Source organism: Montipora foliosa, chromosome 3, assembly GCF_036669935.1.
Source record: "Montipora foliosa isolate CH-2021 chromosome 3, ASM3666993v2, whole genome shotgun sequence".
Classification (NCBI taxonomy): domain Eukaryota; kingdom Metazoa; phylum Cnidaria; class Anthozoa; order Scleractinia; family Acroporidae; genus Montipora; species Montipora foliosa.
In genome coordinates, this window is record NC_090871.1 from 45685888 (window position 1) to 45710887 (window position 25000).

General features: G+C 42.6%; 2 protein-coding genes and 1 pseudogene across 2 annotated transcripts in view; 1 reads left to right on the plus strand and 2 right to left on the minus strand.

Moving 5' to 3' along the window:
- The window catches only part of LOC137997499 (neuropeptide FF receptor 1-like), a 259845-nt gene that overhangs the window by 47895 nt on the left and 186950 nt on the right, over positions 1 to 25000 (minus strand).
- Positions 1 to 25000, plus strand: part of LOC137997504 (dynein light chain Tctex-type 5-B-like) — a 192007-nt pseudogene that overhangs the window by 15536 nt on the left and 151471 nt on the right.
- Positions 11780 to 25000, minus strand: part of LOC137997501 (neuropeptide FF receptor 1-like) — a 37741-nt gene continuing 24520 nt past the window's right edge. For both annotated transcript variants that reach the window (XM_068843545.1, XM_068843544.1), the window contains exons 3-5: positions 15135 to 15399; positions 14139 to 14396; positions 11780 to 12839 (exon numbers count right to left, since the gene is read on the minus strand). In XM_068843545.1, coding sequence (XP_068699646.1) covers positions 12528 to 12839; positions 14139 to 14396; positions 15135 to 15399 — 835 coding nt within the window. In that variant the 3' untranslated portion in view covers positions 11780 to 12527. The remainder of the gene's footprint in view (positions 12840 to 14138; positions 14397 to 15134; positions 15400 to 25000) is intronic.

The following is a 25000-nucleotide window of genomic DNA, read 5'->3' on the forward strand; positions in this document are numbered from 1 at the left end:
TGCAATATGAGCAACCAACTTGATGAATCCCGTTAATTATCAATGTTGCAGTTGAAGCTGAGTGACGCAAATGTGGAGAAACTTGCAGAACATCACTTATGTCCAACCTGCAAAACTATTTCAGTCCCCTATCAGACATAATTTTAAGATTGGCCATCTACGGCATCCGTTTATTGTTTGCGTGACGTACGGTTAAACTGTGGACTTGTTTTGATACTGGACGTAGAATAGCAAGTGTCTGCTTACAAAATAATTCGTGCATCACATTCTTAGTGGTTACAGCCAAAGGGTTAACAGACTGAGTTTCTTGTTATTCGAAAGACCCTATTTTTAGTTTCCGTGCCGATAAGTAAGCATCGACAAATGTCATTGTTTTTTTTCTGTCACACAACACTCAAAGCGTGTCATGGCGTTGTGTCTGTGTAGAGGCCAAAAAATCTGACTATTGGTACGGTTTTCTCGACTTTCTTTCCCGTAATTTCCACTGTTTACAAGCGGTCTTAGGTCTTAGTTTTCGTCAAATTTCTAATTGCTTTTTTACGTGAAGACTGTGCAGAGTTGAGTACAAATAAATAAAATTATAAACAGACAGACAACAAAAATACGGTCCGACTTCCACTCAAGGTGTTCGATTCCTTTTCTGAGTATCCAACCAGAAAAAGTTACCAGAGAATTTGCCACTTGGTTTCAGTGTTGTACATAATATAATAGAAATAACATATTAGAAATACAGCTCACTTAGCCGACGGCGAAAGATGCAATTTTTGTCGAAGTTAATTACTCGTCCGTTTTAAGATTCCATATATTCATTTTTCACCGCTTGTGTTGTTTATGAACTGACGTTCCATTCTTGAGCTCCACAAGGATATATTTTGTTTGAAAATCCAATAAAACACCATTTGCCTTACATCGGCTTTGGTGCCATTCCAGTGTTCGAGTCCCGTCTAAGTTGAAGAAAAATGTCCGCGCTCGGCTTGGGCTTCGAGGGCATTAGGGCGAAGATTCGTAAAGTCCACGGTTCCACGGTCCACACAAAATGACGACTCCACAATAACTTATTCATTGCGCTTGCGGTCAAGAATGAGTTAAAAATCGGTTTGTAGAATCGCCGTCACAGTAATATATCTATAGGGCTGTTTTTCGCTCCCAGTCATGGGAGTCATGGTAGCAGCAAACGTTTTCTGATTGTCAACCTAAATGATGTCTTAAGGACGGTGCCTACTATTGTTATTGCGCATACCTTCTGCGCATCTCCAGATACTCAGATTTCCTATCGGTAGTGCTTACAAATGCAGGGATATTTTTGCGCGGTTTAAATTTATGCGGAGAAAGCAGAACTTAGCAAGTGCTCTTAGTATCCAAAAAGAAAACTGGGGGTAGTACGGTCTTTTAGGTCGGCAAATTACGAAAATCGTGGCAAGACGCGTAAAAACACCAAACTTGGCACAAATGTAGTTTAGAGTATAACTAATCATTTCAGAAGGGGTGCCACAAAAAATTACCCCAGGGGGGGGGGGAGGGGGGATTTTTTTGTAAGTAAGTCTCAGTTGTGGTGTGTCAAAAGCAGCGTGCCATTATGAGCTATGAAATAATTTAATTTCTTGATTACAGAGTGAAATAAGTGTTGGCATAGGTAAAATAAAGACCAAGTATGAAAATTTAATAAGCTGTGCTGAAATGTAAAAATATAATGTCTTTTTGTAGGAAAAAAGGCGAAAAAAGACGACAAATATACGTAGTCATTATAAAGCTCAATTCCACATGAATTTCACTTCCTTTATGATATTAATGTTTTAGCGGGAAGATGTTTACTAAGTTCCGTTTATTTAAATTTGTTGTAACTTAATGAAAATCTTTAAACAATAAATGGTAATAAAAAGCCAGAGGTGTTTCCATACAACATGCGCTTTACCTCCCGGTGACCCGCGTGACAGTGGAGTTGTTGAGACGCGGAATTTCACCATCTGAACTGTAATTATCAACTCATGTTTTATATTCCATCCTTCTATGAGGTAAAATTCATTTCGTTATGATGTGAAACAAAGTCAGTTGTATTTTTTAAAACGAAGAGGTCAGTGATTTTTATTTTTATCCGTGTATGTGAGCCGGTGTTCAATAAAAGTTACTCTGAATAAGCGTTATAACTTGAGATGAATGAAAAACTGTGAGAAATCACCAGATGTTATAAAAAAAATGGTTCAAGAAGGAAATGTTTAAATAGGTTTATTATTTGATTTAAACGAAAAATTATGGAGTGACACAAATCTGGCAAGCGGAGCGTGTTAAACTATTCAATGGTTGTCGGACTCAAAGATACGATGACGGATAAAACAAAAATGCCATTCAATTTATTTTAGTTCAGACTGAAATTTCCTGAGTTAACAACGCTCTAAAAACAAAACCATTCTTAGATTAAGAATATTTTAAATGATATTTCTTTTTTCAGACGTTAGCCAACTAGTGAGTGCAAAGGATTAATCTCTGTTCAGCCAGGTCCGCTTCAAGAGATATCACACTGCCTGACACGTATTCCTTAGTTCCTCTTGTTTCTATAAAAACATCAGAAGTAAACGTCCCTGCCACAAGTCAAGCAGCTGTGGAGACCGTAAGCACGGATCAGTTGTCTATTGCCATTGAAAAACAAGTTCACTGGTTGAAGTACTGTGAACAACATTTTTATGAGGAGCTTACCAAAGGTATTCATCTTTCATGGGCTGCTTATCACGCATCTGTAACTGAACTGTCTAACCCTTTGCCATGCTTGGGTAGCTTGTTGCCATTGTTTTAAGAGAAGGCTGCCACAGTAGCCATGATGAAACATGGAATGTTTGTGATTAAGAAGGCAATAGAATTTCTTAACCCCGGCCAAATTCCTGTCACTGTCCGTGACCAGCCTCTTTTTGCTATCGCAAAAGTTGTTCAGTGGAACTGGCCTGCTAAACACGGAGAAAATGTTCACGTTGTCATGCTGGAGGGCCTACACATTGAGATGGTGCTATCGACCATGTGTGGTGACCTTGTAGCTTTATCTGGCTGGACTACAGCACTAACTGAGGCAGGGATAGCATCCAGTGGGACATCAGATTCCTTCCTTAAGGTAGCGCATTTGACGAAAACCAGACGCGCCCACCAGGTAACCACAGCAGCTTTGTATAAATTGCAGCATGTTGCCTTTCGGGAACTAAACGGTCAACAGGACGAAGAGGAGTTTCAGAAGTGGCACGATGGAATGATTAAGACCAGCCCAACGTACAAGTTTTGGGACTTGATCATGCAAATGGCACTCAAAGTACTGTCATTCGTGAAAGCACATCGTGAAAACAACTTCTCTGTACGTAGAAGCCTTGGAATCTCTTGCTCCTTGGTCCTTTGCTCTTGATCACACTAATTATGCGAGGTGGCTACCTATTCACGTAAGAGATATGAAGTGCTTACCAGGCGTTCAACAAAGCCTCAGAGAATGCTGGGTCATTTCGAAGTCATCAAGCACTTTTTCAAGCATCCCAATCGACCAGGCACACGAGCAAAATAATGCAAGGGTGAAGGGATCAGGTGGAGCTGTAGGACTAATGGAAAGTCCTGTCGCATTAAGAAGATGGATGGTGGCCGGACCAGAAACTGCTCGTGTGTTGCAAGAGTTCGAAAGTCAGTTGAAAGTGAAACAAATGTTGATGAAAATAACACAGAAAACCTTTCAAAGTCATGTCAAGCAACTTGTAAGTACAATTTCGGAAATGGGAAACCCTTTTAAGGATGACTGCCCTGAATTACTTGCCCTTGACTCACGCAATTGCGCAGATTCCTCAGTCGTGGAAACTGCGCATAGAGTCCAGGAACTTGGATTACACCAGTACAAGAAATTTGTAAAAGACGTCATTGATGAAAGGACTGTATCGATTCACGATACGATTTCAAAGAATACCTTGCCACTGTTCAAGCGCCAGCAGCCGAAGCAAATCTGCAAAGCGTCCTTAAAGTTGACAGCGGTAACAAGTGACCGTTACCTCCTCAGTTGTTTGTATATTGCCAGCCAACAGCGCGAAGGAGATCTTGAAGAGTTCTTCAAGCATGAAAATCAGCCGTATCCACCTTATTTGTCAGAGTTTGGCAATCTCCGATTCGGGTAAAAGTCTGATTTGATTTCATGCGTCAACAAAGAAACACCCCCACCTCCACCACCAGCATCTTACGATGTCAAAGTTTTTGATGGAGCAGCTATTGTGCATGCGCTTCCAGTTTCATCTGTCGCTACGTTTTCTGAATATGCAGATTCCAAGTTCTTACCTTTCCTGGAAAACCACTTGAAGAGTACCAAACGAATTGACGTTGTGTGGGATGAATAACGAGTAGCAAGTCTGAAAGAATCTGCCCTTGAGAAGAGAGGAAAAGGTGTGAGACGAAAGGTAGCTGGGCATGTCAAGTTACCTCAGAACTGGCAGGTATTTCTCGAAGAAAGCTGCAACCATGAAGAAGCAGACACGAGGATTCTTGTAAACGTTAGAGATGCTTTGGATAAGGGGGGAAGAAGTGTCTTTGTTCGCACTGTTGACACATGTTGTCTTCGATTTGGTCTGGATTGAGCTTTTGGGTCGCCTTTGAGATGGGAAAGAATTTTCAGCTGCTTTCTGTTAACACCATTTGTGAGTATTTGGGCAAGCAGAAATGCCGTGCTCTTCCATTTTTTCACGCGTTTACCGTTGCGACACTACGTCAGCATTCCTGGGGAAAGGAAAGAAGTTTGAGTGGGAGGCCTGGAAAGCGTACACTGAAGTCACAGAGGCTTTCCGTTTTGTGAACGATAGCCCCTTCCTTCCAGTTGAGATCAACACTACTGTGTTTGATGTCCTTCAGCGCTTTGTGGTGATACTTTATGACAGGACCAGCCTTGCTACCGATGTTAACACTGCTCGACGAGAACTGTTCACAAAAAAGAATCGGGCGCTAGAAAACATTCCCCCAACAGAGGTAAGAACCTATCATACACAAATTTTTAGTTGTTTTTGTGTTTGATAGGCCACAAATTTTTAGTTGTTTTTGTGTTTGATAGGCTAAATTTGTGATAGGTAAACACCTGTGAGGACAACGCGAAAAAAAAAAAAGACAGTTTAGCGAAAAGACGAGAAACATTTCAACTAACCCCACCTTTTCTTGTATTGAATCCACTTATCAATTTTATCTTAACTATCCAAAGCCTATCATAAGGCTATGCTGGACTTGAACCTAGAGTTATTCCACTTGGGCTATTAGAGAGCCTAATTTGTGAAGTACATGGAAATAAGCGGTGCGCGTTTGTTTAAAATTATACTTGTGTAAAAAATTTATATATAATTTCTATTGTTTATTAGGATGCCTTGTTGAATCATTCTAACAAAACTCTTTACCAAGCAAGCATCTGGACGTCCCTTGATGAGCAACAATTTTACCCATCCCCGTCTGATTTTGGATGGAAAATGAAGAACGGCCCGGTAGATGGAGGCCCCGCTGAACCGTACTTACAGAAGCCTCTAAGGCGCGCAGTGACTTGCTGAAGTGTGGATGCAAGAAAAGTTGCAAGAGTGGTCGTTGTAAATGTTTCAAAGCCAATCTACCATGTACTGAGCTCTGTAGTTGCTTTGGAGGCTGCCAGAACACAAATCCTTAGAAACAGAGCAACAAATAACAACCATTTACGATATCTAGCCGAAGATGTTAAAAACTAAATGTGTAAAACGCAACAAAAACACTCCTTGATATAAGTGCGCTCAAAGCATTATGGGAATGTCACGTGATCAAGGCAAATGACCTTTTATGGACACAAACACAAAACTGAGTGTGAGTAATGTAGTTTAGTCATTTTACAACGGCATTCGTCAAACCTGGTACGTAATAAACACATTAAATGCCACAGCCTCGCTTCATGCCAGCATTTGAGTATTGCGTAATTTCTATGAGCTTCATGCCCCCCCGGAAAGCCAAATCACGTGGCACCCCTTCTAAATTCGTTTCTTACGTCAAAAGGAACATCTGTACCTAATTTGGTGCTTTTACGCGAGTTGTCACGATTTTCGACCTAACAGGCCGGACTAGGGTAACCATGCATTTTTCAGAGATAATTAAGCTTTAATTTGGAAAGGACCGCCATACGTTGCTTTGTAGTTTAAAGGTTTTCGCTAATATTGTTGATTAATTATCGTTGAAAAATGCGTGGTTACCCCCAATTTTCTTTTTGGATTTTAATAACACTTGTTGAGATCTGCTTTTCCCGCATATTCATAAAACCGCGCAAGAATACCTTTGAATTAGTACGCACCGTCCTTAAAATCTTGCAAACTCACCAAAGGGAGGTGGCGTGGTCCAGTGGTTAGGGTGTTGGGTTTGCATGCGGTTGCTTAAGGTTCAAACCCCGTTTAATTTCTGGTTTGGTTTTGTTTCCGGTTGTCCCGGATTCAACTCTGTCACGTTTTGTGAATAGCCAACTGGTTGCCTCCTGTCATTTGGGGTTCTCAATCATGTTTTTTCAGGTTATTAAAAGTGGGATGCCTGTGAACTAGCTTGATAGCGAAGTGCACTTGCACTATAAACAACGCATTTACTTACACTTTTTTTAACCGAATGTTGTTCAAATTTTAAAAACGACCGGAGTATTCAGTTTCCACATAAGGCCATACGGTATATTTAGTAAATAAGCCTCTTCAAGCGGCTGCAAGATTGTCCGAAAAATGAATATTTGGCCGAGAAGCGAAGCTTCTGTGACGACCATCTCTACGTATACGCTAAGGACATTATTAGTCACTCGCCAGCAAGCAATGAAGGCGTTTATTTATTTTGTAACCGTTTCATTAGTTCTGCACTTACCAGAAGTTAATAGAAAAACAAGAAACGAAAAAGACAACAAATCCTGGAGAATATTGGATATGGCCTGTGAGTAACGCCATAACCCACGTTAATGAGGGACCAATTAAAAAGGAGCATAGCTACAGCAAGGTTAAGTAAACTAAAGCTACGTGTAAGCGTACCAGGGTGGCCAGAAAAAACCTGCGCCAAAAAACCCTGTAGGAAAAAAGGGTACAGGAAATCTGGGACGGGCCAGGCACAACTCACGTCCCCCGCCAGGACTGTAAATAAATTACTCAAAAATTACAAAGCCAGCAAAAGCGAAAATCTAATTCTGAATAAACAATCGCCAGTGAATACTAGAAAATATAAAATAAGACAATGAAAAACGAACAACAGAAACAGCTAAATTGATTAGCGGATTCGCACCTCCAACCAGCATGGATATCTAACAAAACATCAGCTATTTTCCTACAAGCCGGATTGGACGCCGCACTAGACTTCATAATGTGCGTACCGTACTTAGAAACTTCCCTAACAAGTGGCTTAATATGCTACTTAAATATCACCCTTATAGTGGTCATAGAAACGCTCAAACTAGAATGAAAATGCTCCTTAGACTTGGCTTTCATAATTTTACGAACTGATGGAGCGCAGAGGAAGACTGCGGCAAAAGCTTAACCAACCGCTCGGTCACAGCCACAGGACAAGTAACCTTGCCAGATCTAGCGAGAACAGCAGTGTGGCCTTCATTGTGCTGCTCGTTTTTCATGACACTCAACAAACAATCGGTCAATAAGGCCGCTTCAAGCCAAATCCGGGAACTTAGGATATCTGAAAGAAAAGAAAAAGTATCGTGAAAATCAAACAGCTACTGCGCCAAAGACCAAATAAACCAAAGACAAAATAAACTCGAAGCACGCCAAATAAGGCTCTAACTATGCTAACTCAGGCTCAAAATATGCCAATTCAGGCCCAAAATATGCCAAATCAGGCTCAAAATGTGCCAAATCAGGCTCAAAATATGCCAAGTCAGGCTCAAAACATGCCAATTCAAGCCCAAAATACGCCAAATCAGCGGATTTGCACCTCCAAACAGCATGGACATCTAACAAAACACCAGATAGTTTCCTACAAGCCGGATCTATGCCGGTCGTTTTCGCGCTGAGGCACGTAAACTGACTTACGAACACAAAATATAGAGACATCACGAAAGTGCTATATTCTTAATCTCGTCAACGCGACAAAAGCCAGCAAAACCAACTAAAAAGGGTAAACAAAAACGAAGATCGGAAAGCGAAGAGCTAGCGGCAAAATGCGCAGTAATCGCCTGTAAGGTGTTACCGACAGCTGCTCCTTAGGCTGAAGTGGGCACGCAAGCATTCTTTTGGCACCTTCTAAAGTAAACCTTACTCAGAGGGATGGCTAACAGGACAAGCCTCGATACTAGCCATTGCGTGGCCCCACCTAATAGCATAAACGGCAGATTTTATAGAAGATACACCAGTGTTATTCTCAGACGGAACGTTCAGCTAATTCACAAATAAATAATGCAATATACAAAGGTTTTCCTGGATTAACGAAGACACCAATCTTCGACAAAGCCCACTTGCGCTACCGCAGCCAGACAGATTTGTACTTCAGCACCGTGGACGGAGCCTTAGCACCCAATTGCAGATCAATGAGGCCTGGAATCATCTCACTCAACGAAGAAGTGGTCAATGAGGCCGCTTCAAGCCAAATCCCGGAACTCAGGACATCTGAAAGAAAAGAAAAACTATTACGAAAATCAAACAACTACTGCGCCAATGACCAAAAATACCGATACAGGCACAAACCACGACGAGACCAAATAAACTCGAAGCACGACAAAACAGGATCAAAATGTGCCAAATCAGGCTCAAAATATGCCAATTCAGGCTCAAAGTATGCCAATTCAGGCCCAAAATACGCCAAATCAGGCTCGAAACACTATCCGTAACACCACCAAAAACTCACCCAAAATCCATACGCAAAGATAACATTCTGAATTTTGGGCAACTGCGAAAAACGGAAGGGTGAGACTCATAGATCTGCATCGGACCTCGGCCTTCCAAAATGAAATCGTGTTTGGCGGGAAGCACAAAAACCTCCCTGGGGAATGACTGAAACCGTGAAGGTCCATCACAATAAAAGAGGCCAAAAGGAGGCCGACGGCCATTCTGGAATAATCAAAGTCCCACGAACGGAACAAGCCGTGAGAACTCGAACGGCGTTCAAAACGAGACCCACCGGAGGGCAAACCCTGTTATTCTCTCCACTCCAGTCCTGGACCAAAGCATCAACACCGGTGCAACCGGGAGAAGCAAACTTGGAGTTGAAACGCGGAAGCAGAGAGTTATAATAGGAGGCAAAACGGTCGATCGCTTGGGGACCCCATTTGGCATCAACCAGTCGAAACACGGTTGATTAACCCGTCGATCATCCTTGTCAACGAACTGGCTTAAATGATCGGCCCTCCCGTTCAGCGACCTGGGAATTCACTGCTCTACCAAGGCAATACCATGAGAAAAACAAAACAAAAGATGCTCAGAGCCAGAGAAGATGGACCTTAGAGCTACCAACAGAAACTGTCCTGGCGGCACTAAGATTGTGATTAAAAATTTTTACCTTCTTGGGCTATAGGTGCTCAACAAAACAAAGCAAAACATAATAAATGGCTTCACTTCGCGAAAAGTAGAACTTTGACCCAAATCGTCGATCGTCGACCGCTGGCCACAGAGCTGTCGAGGAAGGTGGATAACCCTCCGAAGGCTACGTCGCTCGCGTCGGAAAAAACAACAGTGGACGAATCACGGGGAGGCCGAATGGAGTAAACACTAAACGATTCAATGTAATTAAACCAAAACTTCAATTCCTCTAGCAGAGCGGGAGGGAAGCGAAAAGTGTGAGCCCAAGCCGACCTAGACTCTATAGCTATAGCCTAGTCAGAAGACGGGAAACAGGCCCAACCGCCAAGGAAACCGAAATAATGGAACTGGCGATCCTGGCTAATTCAGGGTAGGACGATGAATTGATTTGAATGGCGAAAGCCAAAGCTTGCAAACTTTCTTCTTAGGAATCCGAAACGTCATAGAAAAGGCGTCGATCACAAAACCTAGCCACTCGCCCACTTGCATCGGGACCCAGCACGACTTCCCCTCATCGACAAGGAGACCGGAAGAGTCAAGATCCTTTCGGTGAGCAAAAGCTGCTGCGACGTCTGATGTCCTATTGGGCTGACTGCCGTCGTCGAGATAAATAAAAGAAAAATGCCCCATAGATCGTCAGCGATTAACTAATGGACGCAACAATACCGAAACAAAAACACGCACTGCCGAGACCGAAGGGTAAAACCGTGAAAGTGGAATATTTAAGTCCGCTGCTTAAGGGCCAAGCAAAACCTAGATACTTCTGGTGTTCCGGAAAAATATCAACATGGTGGTATCCAGATTTGAGGTCCCAGGTAAAGAACCAATACCCTTCCTGAGGAATCTGCGAGAGCGGACGACTTGAAACAAAAAACACTAAAGGGGCCGAACTCCCCGCACTATAGGAAATCAAAACAAAAAATATTATAATCAAACTGAGAGCTGGCAAGGGCCAAACAATAAATTAAGCAAAAACGAAACTGTGGGTAGTAGGCGTACACAGACCCGAAGGATGAATACGAATGAACAGGACACTTATATACCCATATGCAAAATACTTAAAACCGCTTAAATACCAGGACACAAACAGACACCATAATGCACCTAATTAACCGTATAAGATCGTGCAGAAAACAAATATCTGCTAAACTGCGTACCGCAGATATTTTTGCATTCTGCACTTACCAGAAGTTAATAGAAAAGCAAGAAACGAAAAAGACAACAAATCCTGGAGAATATTGGATATGGCCTGTGAGTAACGCCATAAATCCGAAGGTAAAAACAAAGCAAGTCTAACGTGAAAAGTAAAGAAAACTACTTATCTTAAAACAAGGCCCCAAGCGCTTCGAAGAGCTAAAAGCCCTTCGATTAGACTGACCGCTTGCTGAAAAAACAAGGATCCTGCGTCCAAAGCGTCCTTGACCTTTGTCTTAGGATTTTCCTTTCAAAGCGACGGATGCTTCGTCAAACCAGTCCAGCACTTGAACGGCATGGTCCAGCTACCGTTGGTTCCTCTTTCTCTTACAGGTGTAACTTTCTCGACGCGCCCTTTTAACGGCTTGCTCGACAGTGGAACCATTTTCCTCCAAAAACCGCCTGGCGAAACCGAACAGACGATCGTCGATAATCTGCGAAAGGTTATCAGCTAAAGCACCGATAGACTCGGCAACGAAAGACTGGATTAACTCGTTAATAGAGGGGCTGATAGCAGCGCCTGAATCGTCGTTAACAGTAATGGTCGAAACCGAAGACCTTTGCTGCTGCTCCTTGGGCATAGCGGAAGCAAAAACGAAACTGTGGGTAGTAGGCGTACACAGACCCGAAGGATGAATACGAATGAACAAGACACTTATATAACCATATGCAAAATACTTAACACCGCTTAAATACCAGGACACAAACAGACACCATAATGCACCTAATTAACCGTATAAGATCGCGCAGAAAGAAATATCTGCTAAACTGCGTACCGCAGATATTTTTGCATTTTCATATCCCGCAAAAACGTCTCGTTAAGTCAGTGTTGATCTGATGGCGCCCAAAATTCAACTCATTTAATTTCTAGTGATTGATCTATCACTTTGAGGCTTTGCCCCAGCACAGTCACAGATACACTTTGCACGCGAAACAAACAAAGGGTCTCCAATTTTAATCAATCAGAAGAAGGCATGTCACGCGTGACTGCTACTGCCATGTTGTTTTCAGGGACATGACAACTGATTTTTGCGTGAATTGATATTCTAAAAATAGACTCATTTGTGACCGTGCTGGGAAGCCCACGCACCCATGCCTAACAACACTCTTATCTAATTCACTCTTGTGGAAATCAATTAGCATTGGAAAGCGCACGAAAAGTTTGGGGAGAGGAAAAAATAGTACCAGGATCACTATCAAAGATTGAAACTCCATAACAAGTGTAATATGCACAGTGGTATATTCTGGTTATGTAATGTCAGTGAACATATCAGATACAACAAAGACAACAATGATTGTCGACAGAAGGGATTGGCAATTATGTACATGCTATGTGGAAAGGACTTTAAACTTACAACCATCGCTCTTTGTATTAACTTCGACTGGACTCTAACAAATATGAGTACTTGAACTCGATTTGTTCACAAGATGTTTGTGAAATATGAGAGACAACCGCTAATATGCTCCAGTCAAAACACGCTCCAATTGACATAGGCATTGTAATAGCTAATGTAGAAAAAACTTCAGCTGCGATGTTTGCACTTTAAATTTTTCAGACAAATAATAAGATTTTGTAGCACTCCAAAGCCAATGCATATGTTCTTGTCACGTGTTTTTTTCAATCACAGGGCTCTTCTCAGACACGTTATGAAAGAGGGGCAGTGATGCCGCTTACGTAAACCCTGATATGAATCATCGATCACTGACATTTCTTGTAGGAAAGAGGAAAAAATGTCACAAATATAACTTGAGAGGCAAAAGTAGTAATCACGTTCTATAGCTCATTTTTTGTTAAACTTTTGTGGTCGGTGGCATTTGAAAGAAAACAAAGCTCTCGTCTGGAACGAGTGACTAGTAATGCTGGAGTCTGATGATTTGTGGATGTTCAGCTTTGATATTTCTTTCAGTTGCACGTGAACTATTGCATAGCATTCCTTTCATCCTCTCCCTGAATCTTTGGTTTATCAGAGCATAGGCAAACGGGTTGACAGCTGAATTGAAAGCAAGCAAGGAGTGAGCTATGGGAACTGCAACATCGCTGACTGTGCAGAGGCCAAAATCTTTCAAAACGTGAATTACGTTGGCTGAAGTCCAGGTAATTTCAAAGAGTGTAGTAACAGACAAAACCATTAAGGTCACTCGTTTCCGTACTTTCAACACACCCTGTGTAAGAAAAAGGATGATACGATCATTTGAGCCTCATTTGAAATTAGTGTCAAGAGATTATAAAGAAAATACTTTAACCGTAGGGACACCGGGTCACCTTCCAGACGGAGATGAACTCATTTCCACGGGTAACGAAAATATGACTCAACTGTTTCTTTTTATCTGGAATGACGTTTCATTGCAGAACGTTTAATGATAACATAAATTTTGTTTTGCTGGCTTTCTGTAGCGTGGTCAGCGTGATCAATACAAAACCAAAGAAAACGTTTGCTTGAGAATAGATCTTAATTCACATGAAAGATCTTGCGGGCACCTCTTGGACACGACACAATCGCAGCATTTGGTAGTGTTTACGTCGAAGCACCGATCGAACGTTCGCTTGTAGGCGCTGTGATAACTTCCTGTATTAAATCAACAATTTTGGTGATTGTTGATGATGACGGATGTTACAGGGTGTAATTGAAAGGACGAGTCCAAGGTGGGATGCTAAGAAGCAACAACTTGTTTCTTTGTTTCGGGGAACAAACATTACTCCTGAGATGTTATTCGAAAGTCCAGAATACGCATGGCATTTTATAAGCTTGACGCTTAAATGTTAAATTAATTGATTGTATACGTCATGATAGGGAGCAGCGCTGGACGTGTTTGAGCCAAAGATGGAAACCGAAGGTGAACATTTCGTAGAAAAGGAAAGTGGTCTCAGCTCCCTGACCATCTCTAACAGCGGCAAGATACTTACCAATATAAATGTGGTAATGTTGACCAAGACAGGCAGGAACCGAAAACATTTTACTTTCGTCTCATGCTTAAGCTCTCTCAACAGTCCATTACCCAGGAGTAAGAATCTGGTATCAGGTTTGTCCCCATCAGCGTCAGGAAAGTGTCAGTTTTGAAACCAATTTAATTTTGCGGGAGTTAAGATTCTTTAGATGTTGTATTTGCATTTGCATTATAATGTAGCGTTCAAAGTTAAATGATATTGAAATACCTGGAGCAAAACGTTTTATTACCACGTTTTATTGGGTAAAACATTGAGGTAGCCGATTTGGTTTGTTTTTTTTTTTTCCACAAAACGTGGTTGAAAAACAAACAATCTTCTGACGCTGATGGGGACTTGGCCAATTTGGATAAATCTTACTCTTGGATGATAGACTCTTGGCTCCCCATCATAATAATGTGGGCTTTGACATTAATGCATAGATGTCAAGAAGTGTCGTGGCTTTTTCCTCTTCCTTAGAGTGTCCGCTTGGAAAGTCTTAACAGCCTCACATGCACTGGTAATAATTGCATTCCTACCTGCCGCTGATATGGTCTCTCCTCTTGATCGTCACGTTTGAACCATAAAGTGTACACAACGATGGAGTAATAGCCGATCATCAACAGGGATGAAATACAAGCAAAGGTAAAGGAAGTGAGCCAATACGCCTTTAGGAATTCTTTATTTTGCCAAACGTGATCACAAGACCTTACAGCGATCTCCCTTCCAAAGCTCTGTATGACGAATCCCCGGGAATTTAACAGAACTGCAAGGATCCAAGTACCTGGAATAATTACCTATAGGATGGGATGCATGGAACGAGTTATAGGAATACGAAATTAATTATTAGTCTTTTAAAGGGAAAGGTTGGAAAGGTAACCAAAGTATTTTCTAAACTTGATTGACGACAGGTTAGTATTTACTAATTAAAGTCAGCTTTCCAGGCCTTAAATATGCAATGAGAAAGGGATAAATACTGAGAGCAGATAGAAGTTTGAAGCTTTAAATTTCATTTCATTTGAGGCACCCAGCGGATTAATTTGCCTTAATAAGCCAACGTTTTTAAGGTATTTCTACTGGTAAGAATAAAAACCAGCGATATAAAAGAATGGCATTTTTTTATATCGCTGCTTTTTATTCTTAATTGCTTATCGAAAACCTTAGTTTCTACTGTTTGATTCAAGTTTGATTATACTTCCCATGTCAAGTCTCCCAAAGGCCTTTTGAAAGCAAGATTAGAAAAACAGTTAAGAAAGTCAGTTGTTGAATACTTAACAGCAACAGTCCCTTTTGTTGCTCGTTACTGAGTATAGAGTGTTTTTATTTGCGTGACCAGCCTCTCATCTTTTTAAACAAAAATCAGAAGAAATTGTTCACATTAGAATTGAATTGAATTTCTGGGAGTATTCTTAAAACACTGGTATGGGTGGGAATAAAACTGTAATGAAATTGGTGAAAAAGGATCTTCCTATGTAAATGACCGCTAATCTTTTGCATGTATATACCGTATACGCTCTGCAGGATAATCAACGCACCTTCAATTGTCGCCAAGTGAGTTTTCGCTGAATTGAAAGTGGATGAACTACAGCCCAGTAGCGTTCCCTTGCAATGGCAATCAGAGTGAATACAGAACAAGCAGCTCCGATCCACGCCAACCTCCTCAACGACAGGCAAATTGCATTCCCAGGCATTGCATCAGGGTTATTGAGAAAGTGACGGTAGATGAAATGGGTAAAGAGGAAGGTAGGATAAACGATGTCCGCCACGGCGAGGTTCAAAAGAAGATAGTTGAAAGGAGTCCTACGACATAAAAAATAAAGTTTAATTCCGTAAATTGTTGATTTAACTGGATATTTACAATCACTGACCTCGACCCTCAAACTCTACACGAATTGCGAATTGATTTTGATTAGGTGACGTGTTTCGGTAGCACATGGGTTTGGTCTAAGCAGTTTCGTGTCGGAGACCGCGAATGTTACGCTCGTCTGTTGAAGTTCTGCACTTTCCCTACCGTTTTAACGCACAGAAGTATCAGGTTTGCAATTTGCCTTTACCCAGTGAGTTGTTAATTTAGGCTTTTTTTGTTGTTCAGTTTTTACCGTAGGCGTAGATGACGTAAGTCGATTCAAGACAACACAAATGTCACAAATGGTGGAATCGTCTGTACTTAAAAGTTGTAAACAATCATGAGATGACTGGCATCAGTAAAGCGTTGTGTTCTACAAACTACGCGTAAAAAAATCTCCTTGCAAATTAACCCCAACATCAGTAAGAAATATTCTCTCTAAATATTTGATTGCGAGTGGATTCCGTCGAGTGATGGATGCACCAAATCGGTTGGATTTCGGCTTCGACAGTGGAATGAATGCCAATAGTTTCGATTACGCTGGAGATGGAATGGATCGTGGACTGCCTGATTTTCCTATCCAGTTTCCTGGAAGAAGTGATACATCGACGGTAGACAGTAACATTACTTCTGTTTGTACGACAACAGATGTTTTCGCTTGGCTACCGCGGTTCCTCCTTCAGACCCAGGCCTCCACCAAGAACCCGCGTCGATAACGGCTAGGGACTCCCGGGAGCTACGCAGCACGGCTACGTGGACAAATGTTAGCAAGGAAATTGAAAATTTACTGAAAGTAATTCCGTCCGAACTTCATGCCAGCCAAAGCCCTGAGGAAACTAAGAAAATTGTTGACCTTCTCTCGGAAAGGTGGAAGACACTCGAAGAGCTACATACAAAAAACCTTGCTGGGATAAATGAGAGAAAGTGCTTGGAACAGGTACATAATCGTTATTCTAACCTGAGACGTGATCCACATGACGAAATTAATAAGTGTGAAGGTTTCTCGCAAAAATTGGGCTCTTCACCTGGAAATGTAAGGAATGAATCCTGGACTACCAGACCAGGACGTGGAACGTAATGACAATGTGTCGGTCTGCTTTAAGTCTTCTAGTGCGTCGGGATCATCACGTAAGAAATCTGTGAAAAGGGTGCTTGTCTGGAAAATGAAACTGGACCTGGCAAGGCTAGGGCAAAGGAAGAAGCAGAAGCGGCTCGAATGGCATACGAACATAAACAAAGAATGGAACTTAGGCGCCTAGAAGAGGAAGCATCACTAGCCGAACTAGAATGGAAGATTGAAATGGAGTACAACAATGAGGGAGGTCTTACACCTAGCGATGCTAGCTCCTTGGATGCTACCACGTTCCTAGTTGATAGAAGACCACATTCTACCCCGGTTACTTCAGAGAAAATTGAGGCCAGCGGTTCTGATGCCAATCCAGGTGCTACTTCTACTATCAGTAAGCAGACCGTATCCCAATTTAACCCTTGCACAGAAGGGTCAGTCACTCCTGTGTCGGGAATTTTGAAGTCTCGGGACAACATGATAACTCAACCGAAGTCATCCTTCTCAGCGACAGGGTCTAAGGTTCCTAAGACCCTCAACGGCGTGAAGTCACCCCAGTCCCTTAGAGTACCTAGTGTCCAACAATCACAGAAGGCTACTTGTGGCGACCACTCCCCACGTGATCCTGTTGCAGCAATGTGGAAGGCTCAAATGCTGAGTGGAATGCAGCCGACACAGTTCAGTGGGAATCAAGTGAATTTCCCCTTCTTTCGTGACCAAATTCGTACTCATCTTGAAAGTGATTTGCTTACCGATTCCCAGCGTGTTGAATATCTCCCTAAGTTTGTCACTGGAGAAGCTTTGGAAGTGGTAAAGCGAAACAGAGGCTGCTCATTCAATAAAATCATGAAAACCCTTGAGGAACGCTTTGGTCAGGCAATAAGGGTAACGAAAGCATGCATAGAAGATCTTGTAGCCGGTCCAAGGCTGACCTATTGGGATAATATTGGACTTATGAACTTTTCTGAGAAGCTAAACACAGCTACAAAAATCCTTCAAGGCGACATTGAACGTGAAGCAAACGTCGCAACAAACCTTAAGCGTATCGTTAGCTGTCTTCCTAATGATCTGATCATCAAAAGACAAAATGAAAACTATGAGATTGTTAAGAGTGGAAGGTCTCCTCAGCTAAATGACATTGCTGCGTTTGTGAAGAGACAAGAGGGCTCGAGACTAACGGTAGCCACAGCTTAGTGAAATTTCAGTTTTGGCTGGTAGATTTTGAGCTTCCACGAGCCATTGGGGCTAGTAAATATTGTGAAGCAGTGGAGTTGTGGACGAAAACAAAAGTGAAAATTATTTCTTATGGATAAGGCAAAAGGAGAGAATAGAAACTAACAACAGAAACTTTGAGCGGATTCTATGGAGTTTACTTTCTTAAAAAATGATAATTAAAAAAAAAAAAAAAACTGTAGAGGAAACCAACGTGGACGAGCGACCGAGCGAGCACAATAACGCAGCACCTGTTGAGCCGCGCCAGAGGCCCATCACGGAATATTCTATTGTACAGAAGCTGCGCACTCTCAAACCCAACAAAGCGTCTGGTCCTGATCAAATCCCCTTTTGGCTTCTCAAAGATAATGCGGATATACTTGCTGCCCCTGTAGCAGACATCCTGAATTCTAGCTTCCAGGAGAGTCGCCTACCTAAGTCATGGAAACGAGCGGATATTACACCCCTCCCCAAGCAGTCACTAGTGCTTGATGTTAACAAGCATCTGCGGCCTATATCATTAACGCCAATACTGTCAAAAGTGGCCGAAGACTATGTGGTTGAGGAATACATCAAGCCAGCCGTCCTGGTCAAAGTTGATTGGAATCAATTTGGAACGGTTCCCAATTCCTCTACTGCGCATGCTCTCATTCGTATGATGCACACATGGTACCAGAAGACCGACGGCAACGGCTCTACGGTCCGTGTAGTTCTATTTGACTTCAAGAAGGCTTTCGATCTGATTGATCACCGCATTCTATTGGAGAAGCTTAAGAACTTTGACATGCCTGAGTGGATTGAAGATTTCCTCACTGATCGGCACCAAAGAGTCAAGCTCTCTCAAGACTGCTTCTCAGAGGGGGGTAGAGTCTCTGCCGGCGTACCACAAGGGACTAAGCTTGGTCCCTGTCTCTTTGTGGTGATGATTAACGACCTCCAGGTCGAAGGCGTTGATCTATGCAAATATGTCGACGACACCACCATAAGTGAAACAACCCACAAGAGTGATTGAAGTCAGATCCAAACAGCTGTAGATAATTTAGTTCGGGCAGCTCAGGGAAATCTGTTCCAGCTGAACGAAGCAAAATGCAAAGAGTTGCAGATTTGTTTTGCTAGATCTAAGTTCATTTCCACCTGTCGTCATCAATAATAAGAACATCGAAGTTGTTAAGAGTGCCAAACTTTTGGGTCTCTTCATCTCTGACGATTTGAAATGGAACGCGCATGTTGCTGAGATAGTTAAGAAGGTAGCTTCCAGACTGTACTTGATGAGGCAGTTAAAACGAGCGGGCCTCTACCCGCACGAACTTGTATGTTTCTACACCACATGCATTCGGCCGGTCACCGAATACGCCTGGGAGACCTTTCATAATAGCCTTCCCATATACCTATCAGATGAATTGGAAAATCTTCAAAAACGCGCCTTTCGTATCATCTATCCCACCTTGAGCTATTCCGAAGCACTCGTCGCCCTTGGGCTGCCGCTATTAAGCGTTCGAAGAAAGGAACTCACCACGCGCCTCTTCGATAAGTTCCTTCAAGACCCCAACCACAGGCTCCATCACTTACTGCCGCCAAAGAATGAGTGCCAACTAACTATCAGGAAAAAGAGGACTTTGAATGTCCCTCTTTGTAAGACAAATCGCTTTAAGTGGAGCTTTTTAATGGAAAATTCTTGCCGTTCTTAGCTTTTAGTTCTCGGTGTGCAACTTTGTCTTTAATATATTTTTAGATTTAGTTTTTAAATATATTTTAGAATCTTTTTCACTTGTAAATAGCCGTAATTCAGCCCTTGGCTGCAATGGTTTTATTTAATGAAGCTATGTATGTATGTATGTATGTATCTATCTATCTATCTATCTATCTATCTATCTATCTATCTATCTATCCATCTATCACTTTCCCCACTCCACATTTCGAACGATTAATCACGTGTGAAATCATGCGGAATTTCTCGGCTGCTGTTTCCATATGCGTGTTTTCCTATGGGCGTAACTCCGTCGCAAACAATCGCAAGCACCTTCCGAGAGCTTGATCACAAACAGTTTGCGAAAATGGAAACACCTTTTACGTTCATACCCGACCAATCGCCGATGAAAGCCCATGATCGCAAACAAGACGGAAGAGATAGAAATTTTTCTACCGTTACGTCTTGTTGGCGACGAGTAGCAGTGCAAAAGCGAGGAAACAACGATATAGAAACACAATCGTAGACTGTTTATGATTGTTTGTGATCAATCAACGAAATTTTTGTGCACGTGATACGTTTTGACCAATTAGAGGCAAGTATAAGTAATGAAAATGGTGTCCGAGTTCGATTGTGGCAATGAGGACACTCCTCAAAACAGTGTGAATTTAATGAATATCTTAAGGGAATACACCGCCAAATATACCTTTAGTAAAGTTCTTGATCACAAAGAGCCAATCCCTACGGTATAATTTGATACTGGCTATGCTACAGCCCGTTGCTGCTCCTCGAAAATGTATCGGACCCAGAATCGGTGACGTCTCTTGACACTTCCTCTCTCCCTTCTTCTTTGCAACAATTCCAACATAAGAAGTTGATCACGACGCAAAAACTAATTCTGCTTTTATTTTTGCGCACTTTTCTTACGATGTCACGAGATCAAGTTACGCAAAGCAGTCACGCATATGGAAAACAGGATCGCAAACACAAACGCAAAAAGTGACAGTGTTTGCGATCGAGCCAACGCAAGCTGTTTGCAACTGTTTGCGACGTTGTTACGTGTATATGGAAAGAGGTCACGTACTAGTTTGGAAAATTGACTCCAAATAATTCAAATTTATTTCAAATCCAAAATAAAAATTAAGAGATAATATGGAGCGACTTATCTCGTTTACTAGGAATGGCGAATCTTGCATAAAAAGAGAGAAAACTTGCTTGCGAGCACTGTGGCCACCGAATATTAATTGACTCCGAAAACCATTCAAACGCTCGGATTGCTGTTTGAAGCTATTAAAAAGAAAATCTTATGTGAGGGCAAGTCTGTCCTTTCGAATTTCCTTTATATCTAATTTCAAATATTATTTTCCCACATTCTGCTGCTTTTGTGATTCGTGCGTAGAATGGCGCTTTCAGGTTAAAATTTCCTTGTGGATCGACTATCCAGAACTTGTTAATTATTGTATTTAAGACAATTAACAATTATCCACCTGAATATCCGAGAGACCTATTTAGGTTAAGAGACAACATCAAAAATCTGAGAGGGGTTAAATAAAGCTTCATTCTTCATTCTTCATTCATTCATTCAATTGCATATAGCTCTAATCAAAAGAACAGCCTTTCCACAGACTTCCAAACGAGCAGTTTAGTTTCATGTACGGTTGATTTCTTACTTAATTTTATTCCGCGTTTTCCACGCTCAAGCGCATTTGTGAGTTGCAAAGGTTTGGCAACGGTTCTGTGAGAATGGAAGAATTGGCCTCAAGGCCACAAAAACTTTGCCTTCGTGAGAAAAATACGGGAAGCAGAACACTCCAGCATATTTGCGCCACTGTTGCGAGGATGGATATGAGAATATGAGAATATTTACTAAAAGCGCGAGTTGTGTTTGGAAATGTGGAATTTTTTTCGTGATAGTTTTAACAAATGAATGAAACTGCGCACGACGAGACTGGCTAGTGCAAATTTAGATTTGGCCAGTGAAATCAGACCTGATACTAGCCACAAGGCTAGTGAGCCAAAAAGTTAGTCTCGAGCCCTGAGACAAGCATACATTAGGAATAACCCAGTGTTCGGAGGTCAAATGTTGAAGCGAGAGAATAAAGAGCCCAAGGTGCCTCCCAAGCTTCCAATAAAGAATCCCACAATTGGTGCCACGGATCTCGAAAGTAAACCTCCAGCCCGTGGCTCGAGAAGCTGCGGAGTGTGCAAGTCTAAGCGACATAAACTTCAACATTGTCCTATAATCAAGAAGTGCAAGCATGTGGCAGTCTGATGGCAGTATGCGGCCTCCTGTGTATTTTGTTTTAACTGCGGTGTTGAAAGGCCTGGGCATGGTTCTGGATCGTTCCCTGAACCGCCCGCATGTTCTACATAGTGACAAAGTTCAGGATGGTCGTCGTCCTAACCCACCCGACAACAAGGAGTCCAACGACAAAAGTGACAAGCCTCCAGCCACCCCCCATTCCGCTAGTCACGAAGGAGTGAATACATGTCAAACTGCGAGTGCTAATTCAAACAAACCCGAACCAATACCCATATCGTCTGCCGGTTTGTCTACCACAGAAACACAAGTTTTGTTGAACGTTGTACCTGTCATTATCACCGCGGCGAATGGTAACACTGTATCAACTTACGCCTTTCTAGATAGTGGCTGTACAGATACCCTCATCGACCGTGGTTTAGTATACAAGGAATACCTGAGCTGATTGGAATTAATACAATCACGAACAGTGGCAAGGTTGAAGAGTCTAATCGAGTTTCCTTCATCTTGAGTTCCGTGGAGAGTTTTGGAGAAAGTATTGAGGTTTCTGAGGCCTATGTTCTACCTGACCTCAACCAGTCACAGCGAGCCTTTCGAGAGCGAATTGATGTCCGCAATCACTCTTTCTTGTGTAAAATTGAGTTCCCAGAAGTTGACATTAAGAGAGTTCATTCTTGTGGGAAACAACATCCCCTATGCACACATACAGAAAGAAGTTCGAGTCCCTGAAGATGCAAGGAAAGGACTTTATAATTGTCGTTACTCCCTTGGTTAGTGTGTTTGCGGTTGTTATGGTGTTAAGAATCCCCAGGGAGTCTCAGTGAACTTTGTTTCAGTTGATCACAAGCCTGTCGACCTCATTGAAAAATTCTGGAAACCTGAAGATTGTGGAGCAGTTAAGTCAGGAGAGAAGCCCCTCTCGATTGAAGACAAAAGAGCGATGCAAATAATTGAAGACACCACGCGTCTTGTGAATGGACGTTATGAAGTGGGCATGCTTTGGAGGAAGGACGAGCGCTGGTTTCCGAATAATCTTGTCATGGCCAGACAGCGCTTACAGTCCCTGAGACGTCGCCTGATGAAGTCCGGGAATGAAGAAATGGCCATCAAGGATCGTGAGGTAATGGACAGTTACATCAGTAGTGGATTTTCTCGCAAGTGGTCTGAGAAGGAGTTAGCTAAGGAATCCAGTACCCATTGGTACCTCCCACACTACCCGATAACTTCCCCTACGAAGCCTGGAAAGGTGCGTATTGTTTTTGCTGCGGCAGCCGAGTACGAAGGGACCTCGCTTAACAAGAATCTGCTGAGCGGGCCAGAAATGACCAACAGTTTACCCGGTGTCCTCCTGCGTTTTTGCCAAGGTAAGATTGGTATTGCCGCAGACATTGAAGGAATGTTCCACCAGATTCGTTTACGTGAGGAAGACCAGGATTCATTGAGGTTTCTATGGTGGACAAATACCTATGAAGATCCACCTGATGTTTACGTTATACAAGTACATATATTTGGAGCAGTATCTTCCCCTTGTGTTGCTAACTCTACTCTGCGGCGAGTTGCCGATGACAATGCTGATGACTTCAGCCCCAGTGTCATAGCAGTTATAACGGGAAATTTCTCTGTTGATGATGCTCTCCCTTCTGAGAATGATGAGCAGCCAGCCATTCACCTGGCCCGAGATATGGTCGACATCCTTGCCCGAGGTAGTTTCAATCTGACTAAGTTTACGTCAAATTCAAAGTTCAAAGGAAGTGCTTAAGACAGTTCCAAGTGACGAGCTGTTCAACCAAAGGCTCAACCTCGAATTGGAAGATCCGCTCGTTGAAAGAGCACTGGGGATACTTTGGTTTGTTGGAGAGGATACTCTCGGCTTCAAAATAAGTCATCTTGAACGCCCAGAGACTGAACGTGGCATCTTGTCTACTGTTCCTTGTTCGACCCGCTTGGGTTCGTTTCACCTGTAGCGCTGGCTGCAAGACGTTTGGTGCAAGACCTGTGGAAGGCTCACGTTGGATGGGACGAGGCTCTTGGTGAAGAGTTCCTGTCAAAGTGGAGGTCATGGAAGACTCAACTACCTTCCTTGTCTCAGTTGCGCATCCCTCGATCCTATTTTCTGCAAGATATTGACCCGCGAGACTGCAAGTTGCAGCTCCATGTCTTTTCGGACACATCAGAAGTTGGGTATGGTGCATCATCCTACCTGCGAGCTGAGTACCCGGATGGTCGGATTTATTGTACCTTAGTCATGGGGAAGGCTAGAAACGCACCAGTGAAGTTTGTCAGTATTCCCAGACTAGAGTTGCAGGCAGCAGTACTTGCAACTCGCGTGTGTAAAATGCTGCGAGAAGAATTAGAACTGAACATTGACAGGACATTCTTATGGACTGATAGTGAAATAGTGCTGCACTATCCAAAGAATGAGAAACAAAGACTTCAAAGCTTCGTAGCCAACAGAGTCGAAGAAATAAAGGAGCACTCTCACCCGTGCATTATTGGAATCATGTGGAATCATGCGCCAGGGACTTTGAATCCCGCAGACTATATTTCAAGGGCATTGACCCCATCTTCTCTGACCGCTGACCGCTGACTACAGTTGGCTTCGTGGACCTGACTCTCTATGGGGACCAGAAAATTCCTGGACGAAACAAGAGTGTAGAACTGTGCCTCGTGAAGATTTGGAACTGAAGAAAGAAACTCACGTTCACTCCCTGGAACTGACTCCTGATTCAGTTGCGGCGAAGAAAGGAAGCTCGAAATTTGATCCCATCTAAGATCCTATGGAAGACCCTCTCCAAGTCCTGATAATAACCTGCTCAGATTGGACCCGCCTTTGGCGCAAGGTAGCATGGCTCTTACGATTTAAACAGTTCAGTAAAGATAAAGGGAAGGTCCACTGTTGATGATTTGAATGCAGCTACAGTGGCTATCGCAAAGGTTGTTCAGGGCTCAGCATATGCACAGGATATAAAGGATCTGAAGTCGAATGGTGCCTTCAGAGCATCGAGCAAGATTGCAGCATTAAATCCTGGATTGGATGACCAGGGAGTACTATGAGTCAATGGACGTGACCAGAAAAGAGCATCCGAATCTACCATGGGCCGGCAAATCATTCTGCCCAGGGATCGTGCTGTACCTGAGAAGATTGCTCGTCATGTCCATCATTTCATTGGTCATTTGGGGCGTGAGCATGTGATAGCCAAGTTGCGGGAAGACTTCTGGATTCCTCAAATCCGCGTTCTGGTTCGCTCAGTCCTTAGCCGATGCGTCAAATGCAAGGAACGTCCTCCCTAAACCCATGATCCAACAGATGGCACCTTTACCGGAGGCAAG